At 39.8% G+C, this 6,471-nt stretch overlaps 1 protein-coding gene across 2 annotated transcripts in view; it reads right to left on the bottom strand.

The window, feature by feature from the left end:
* Positions 1–6,471, bottom strand: part of ANXA7 (annexin A7) — a 30,420-nt gene that overhangs the window by 18,024 nt on the left and 5,925 nt on the right. Inside the window, exons 2-5 of one of the 2 annotated variants that reach the window (XM_003783559.2) lie at positions 5,725–5,779; positions 3,970–4,174; positions 3,065–3,175; positions 1,333–1,385 (exon numbers count right to left, since the gene is read on the bottom strand). In XM_003783559.2, coding sequence (XP_003783607.1) covers positions 1,333–1,385; positions 3,065–3,175; positions 3,970–4,174; positions 5,725–5,778 — 423 coding nt within the window. In that variant the 5' untranslated portion in view covers position 5,779. The remainder of the gene's footprint in view (positions 1–1,332; positions 1,386–3,064; positions 3,176–3,969; positions 4,175–5,724; positions 5,780–6,471) is intronic. The other variant, XM_023509539.1, reaches the window with a different exon arrangement.

Genomic DNA, 6,471 nt, shown 5'->3' with positions numbered 1-6,471 from the left:
CTAGATAAGTTTCTCAGTATCTCTGGAACTCGAATTTCTCAAATCAGGAAAGTGAGCCCCTTGATCCCCAAAATCACTAAGGTGTTTCTCTTCCAATACTGTAATCCTTCTAGCCCAGACTAAAACAAGCTTGAAAAAAATGTTAAATCTTTACAAATATACAGTATGACAGGCAACAAGGAAATCAAGACAAATGTTAGCATGAAAATATACTGCTTATGTTCATAGTAACTTTGAATAAGATATAAAAAATTAACAAGGCAATTTAAGAATTAAACATTATTAAATTAAGGAGCTATATAAATATAGGGCAAAGATTTGATATATGGGAATCTCAGAAAGTTTCCCAGTAGGACTACTGAGAAATCAACTCAACAGACTTGAATGACTATCATGTTTAAAGCCCTGCCAATCTACAGGGACATAGAGAGAAAAGAGATACATTTGAGTCCTAAAGGAAAAGGTGAGATATAGATAAGTGAGAAATCAGAAACAACTGAAAGCACATATAGGGGACCTAGTGATTAGTGAACTTTAGAAAACCTTACTCACTTCACTGCCATAATCCAAAGAAACAGGAGAGAAAACAGGATAGGAAGGAAAGGACTCTGTATTGATCTGAAAGTAAAGTATAAAGGTAAAAGTGGAAAACAAAACCACCCTTCATAAATCATTCCCAGAAATACCAATCACCCAGTTACCCAAGTTCATAGTTATAATTGCTAGCACAGGTAGGGAAGAGGTATAACACCAATGCCAAGAGCCCATGTGAATGTCTAGAATAAAGTAGGAGCATCATCACCAGTGAGAAAGATCTAATGTTTGTCATCAGGACAGTATTTAAAACAGATGGACCAAAGAGATCATAGGGTCTATCAAAAGCAAAGATTAAAGTCATAAGTTACTATGATAGACCATTTCCTCTGCTTCATGGAAATCTCTAACATCATCAAAGGAGTAGGCCCCTTCTTTGGTGTTATCCTTTGACCCAGACTAAACTTAAAAGGTAAGGAGTAGGGTAGTCATGATGGTTTATGCCTCTAATCTCAGCATTTTGGGAGGCTGAGACAGGAGGATTGCTCAAGGCCAGGAGTTTGAGACCAGCTTGGTCAACATAATGAAACCCTTTGTCTACAAATACATTTAAAAATTAACCAGACATGATAGCATGTACCTGTAGATGGGGATGCTGTGATGGGAGGATTGTTTGAACTTAAGAGTTCAAAGTTACAGTGAGCTGTGAGTGTACCACTGCACTCCAGGCTGGGTATCAGAATGAGATCCTGTCTCAAAAACAAAAACAAAAAGTCCCCCAAATAGGAGCAAACATACCTGACTAGGGTAAGGAGCTTGTCCTCCAGGATATTGTCCTCCAGGAAAGCCACCTGTGTGTCAAAAAATAAATAATACAGCAAACAGGTATTATATAATCTCATTTTTAAAAGGAGCATTGATTACTATGAATATGAAAACACAAGAGAATATTCACAATGCGATATTCACTATGATCTTTTTTTTTTTGAGACAGTCTCACATTGTCACCCTGGGTAGAGTGGCACAGCTCACAGCAACCTCAAACTCTTGGGCTCAAGTGATTCTCTTGCCTCAGCCCCCTGAGTAGCTGAGACTACAGGCACCCACTACAAGGCCAGGCTATTTTTAGAGATGAGGTCTCACTCTGGCTCAGGCTGGTCTTGAACTCATGAGTTCAGGCGATCCACCCACCTCAGCCTCCCATAGGACTATAATCAATTTTTAAAATACAGTAGAACATCCATAGTTGACCACTTCCCTACACTGACCACCTCCTTAAGTTGAACTAATTTTGATAGACTGGACATATACATATACAACATGTACATATCCACACAGTAAGCCTAGTTCCTTATGTTAACCATCTCCATATGCTAATTTGTTACAGTCCCTTGAGTGGTCAACGGTTCTACTGTATTATAAAACCAATTTTTTTTTTTTGGAGACAAGTTCTTGTTCTGTTGTCTTGCCTAGCGTGCAGCACCAGCATCATAGCTTACTGTGACCCTCAAACTCCTAGGCTTAAGCGATCCTCCTGCCTCACCCTTTTGAGTAGCTGGGACTTCAGGGACCCAACACCACACCTGGCTAATTTTACTATTTTTTTGTAGGGACAGAGTCTCACTCTCACTCAGGCTAGTCTTGAACTTTTGGCCCCAAGCAATCCTGCTTTGACCTCCCAAAGTGCTAGGATTACAGGCATAAACCACTGCACTCAGCCAAGAGCCTTTTTAGTATTCTAGGTTCTACATAAGACCCTAACAAACAATACTTTCTCCTCCTAAACGTTTTTTTTTTTTTGGCCAGGGCTGGGTTTGAACCCGCCACCTGAGGCATATGGGGCCAGTGCCCTACTCATTTGAGCCACAGGTGCTGCCCCTCCTCCTAAACTTGAACCAAACTTAAACTGAGTCCATTTGGAATGGTTATCAGGATATAATACAGGGTCACGTCATTCACGATACAGGATTCAGCAAAGTGAGAAGTTCCTGGTTTTCCTTCTGGCTTTGGGACATTTTTTTTAATAGAAAAAGTGGGTCCTGGATGCACCTGTAGCTCAGTGGGTAGGACATCAGCCACATACACCCAGGCTGGTGGGTTCAAACCCAGCCCAGGCCAGCTAAAACAATAATGACAACTGTAACAACAAAAAAATAGCCAGGCGTTGTGGGGGATGCCTGTAGTCCCAGCTACTTGGGAGGCTGAGGCAAGAGAATTCGCTGTTCCCAAGAGTTTGAGGCTGCTGTCAGCTGTGACGCCATGGCACTCTACCCAGGGTGCTATAATGTGACTGTCTCAAAATAAATAAATAAATAAATAAATAAATAAATAAAGTGGGTCCTTAGCTTCATTTTCCTGATAAAGCTTTTCCATCATGTTAATATATTTCATTAAACCATATATTTAAAATTATTTATAGCGATACATAAACATTTACTTACCATCTCAAACATAAACTAAATTCTCTTGATAGCAATTGAAAAACTAAAAATATCATGATACTATTTTTCTCTGGATACCTGGTACCTACCAGGAAGTGGGACCTGTGTTGGACCACCACCATAAGACTGTGAAGGTGGCTGTGGATAGCCAGAAAAGCCTGCTCCACCTGGAGGGACTCCAAATCCTTGGCCTGGAGGAACTAGAGAAAAGAATAGCTGAATAAACTACAGTGACAGCCCCATGACTGCAGCGGTAACTTCAGAAACATATCTACTGTTATTAGTGGAAAAAATATGCTATTAATGATGTAACAGCAGTCCCTTTTTGTCCAAAATCAAAACTTCTCACCAACTCTTTCTCTATTAAAAGACAAACTTTTTAAAATTTTTACTATATTCATCTTCCTTAATAACTTATAATACAAAAATACTAAGTCTTTTTTTTTTTTTTGCAGTTTTTGGTCGGGGCTGGGTCTTGAACCCACCACTCCAGCATATGGGGCTGGCGCCCTACTCCTTTGAGCCACAGGCGCCGCCCAATACTAAGTCTTTTTATTTTAACCTTTGGTAAAAGTTCTCCTAAAGGTCACAGTTATGTTAATCTGAATGTCTTAATCATGATTTAATATTACAGATTTCAGAGTGTTATACATATATCAGTCCTTTATTACTACAAGATTTATTGCAATTCCCTTCACAATGGAATTTCTGAAATTGCTCCCAGCTTTTATGCCACCTGAGAACATTTATTTCTCTATCTTGCCAGCTAAGTCCTTACGGTCTAAAACAGTGGTTTGCAACCTTCCTAATGCCGTGACCCTTTAATATAGTTCCTGTGGGGTTGTGACCCACAGGTTGAGAACCGCTGGTCTAAAAGGTTAGCTAAGAGCAACTCTAACCTCATTCAAAACAAGCAGGGAATGAACAGGATCAAGGAGAGAAGGAAAAAGTGCTACAATCCCAAATCATTACTAATTCCACACCCAAAACTCACCTCCAGGATAGGATGGTGCTCCCCCTGGCTGTGGGGCACCAGGATAGCCTCCAGGGGCTGGATAACCTCCAGGTGCAGGGTAGCCTCCAGCTCCTGGGTAGGCACTACTTGGCACTTGTGGATAAGCACCTCCTCCCATTGGAGGAAAGCCACTAGGATAAGGATACTGGCCTGGAGGGGGAAAAGATGATTCCTGACCTGCAGGCTGAAAAATGAAAATAATTTTAAATGAATGTCATCACAGAGAAATATGATCCACCTAAAAATAAGAACAGAGATTATTAGTAAGGCCTAGCTTGTTCTTTTATTTTTTAAAAGTCCCATTAGAAATCCTGGTGTCTTATTCTAGTTTATCAGTACACTAGTTTTTCAAGACATTTGTTTGTCAGAACTCAAATTTAATTCTACTTGGGGCAGGCAAAAAGGGTTTGCTTTTCTCTATTTGTGAGTCACAAACAGATTCTTTACAAACCTCAAGGATGCAGGAACTAAGAAAGCTCTTTCCTTCATTTTCCTAACATCTGGAAACATGAGGAAGAACTTCTTCTCTCTACCCTACAGAGAGGACTCCTGGCTTTCTTGCAACACACCTAGATCTGTTGCATAATATTAAAAAAAAAAAAATGAAAAGGTGACCTGGGTCACAAACGGGGTGTGACATTTTGCATTTCACAGTTTAGACCACAAAATGTCTAAGAGTTACATGTCAAATTCTTTCCCCCCAGGCCACAAGCTACAGATATTATATTTCCCTGACCCCCTTCCAGTTATGTAGGACCACGTGATTGGATAAATAGCAAATAAACATAGACAGAAGTGATGTACAATACTTCCAATCTAATCTGGTCCCTAAAAACATCTGCCCTCTTCCTTTCTTCACCTGGCAGTCATAAGCACAGGATCCAGTGGAAAACTAGGTGACAGAGGATGGTAAAATCAATATGAAGCAGCAGCCTGGGAACCTGAAACACTGCGTGAAAGTCTCCTCCTACCCAACTCCTACCACTGACTTCCAGGAGACTGAAGAAAGCAAGAAATAGATTCTTATTCTGTTAAGCCACTGAGATCTGGAGGTTATCTGTTTCAGCAGCTAGCTTTCACTGACTGAAATGACTGCCAGGGTTCAGTTTAGTACACAGGGACTTGAGAACATATTCATAGTACTCACTTCTACCATAATAAATTCAGAAGAGAATAAAAGTCCCAGAAACACAAATCCAGGGTCCTCTGATCCACTGCAGTTTTTCACTGAGTCAAGTAAGCCCTTCTTAATTATTTTAATAACCTTCTGACACAAAGGTTATAATCTAGTGATTCACAAGATAGATTTCGTTACATACATGTCTTAACGGCCTATTTAGCAGTTAACTTTTTAAAAATTAACTTCTAAATTTTTAGAAATTTGGTGCATGAGGCCCTAGGTTAAATCCCCAGCACTTACACCAAAAGAAAAAGAAATGGGGGCAGTTTTACATAAAACCAGGTTCCTGGCTTTACCTAAAAAATTCAGAGTATCTGGCAACACTGGGTTGGCCTCTTTGCATGGCCACATCAGGCTACAGCTGGCCACAGGTGAGGCAACTGCTTGAGTTCCCCCACAACAACTACCTTCATTCACTTATTCTACACAGGACATCTGGCCATTTGATTTTACAACCTCTGGTATAGCACACCTATAAGGTTAGTCTTGAGTTACTCCTATACAACATCTGTTTCAAGGACACCAGTTATTTTAGTATAAGTGGCAATACTTACAGGATATCCAGGGAAAGGTGGGTAGCCTGTAGGGGGATAGCCTGGGTATGACATTCTGCAACAATAAAAAAGAGTTCTCTGAAATTTCTTATAAGGGTACTCTCCTCTGTAATTTCTTATGCAGATATACAGAAGGACACATACACAGGGTTTTATGCACAATATTAACAGCAGGCATGGTGCTCATATCTGTATCCTACCACTCTGGCAGACCAAGGTGGGTGAATTGTCTACGCTCAGAAGTTTAAGACCAGCCAGAGCAAAGTGAGACCCTTGTCTCGAGGTTGTGGTGAGCTATGACACCACAGCACTCTACTCAGGGCAAAGGAGACTCTGGTTCAATAATAAATAAGTAAATAAATAAATAAAATGTGGATATTAGTGGTAGAAGCTGATAAAATGCTGCTTTTCACCATTTACACTAATGGAGTTAGTAGAGTACAGTAAAGGTTTCATCTTCATTGTTACAGCATACAATTTTTGTCATACCTCAATTTACTGATGCTATTTTTTCTTAAAACTAATTTTTTATTTATATTTATGTTTTATACTACATCCATAAATGGAAAACTTCCTATAGGTTTCTTGCCACAAATAAAACATAATATTAAAATGAATATGTAACTATTAAAATAAAAAACACTTTCTGGGTGCCACAGAAATCCTCCGGTATGGTTACACCATTTTTTTATGAGACAGGAGCCTCAAGCTGTTCCCCTGGGTAGAGTGCTGTGGCATCTCAGCTCA

This window comes from Otolemur garnettii, unplaced genomic scaffold, assembly GCF_000181295.1.
Source record: "Otolemur garnettii isolate 467f Iridium unplaced genomic scaffold, OtoGar3 scaffold00008, whole genome shotgun sequence".
NCBI lineage: Eukaryota > Metazoa > Chordata > Mammalia > Primates > Galagidae > Otolemur > Otolemur garnettii.
Note: the sequence above shows the minus strand (reverse complement) of the source record. Positions and strands in the feature narration are given on the sequence as shown.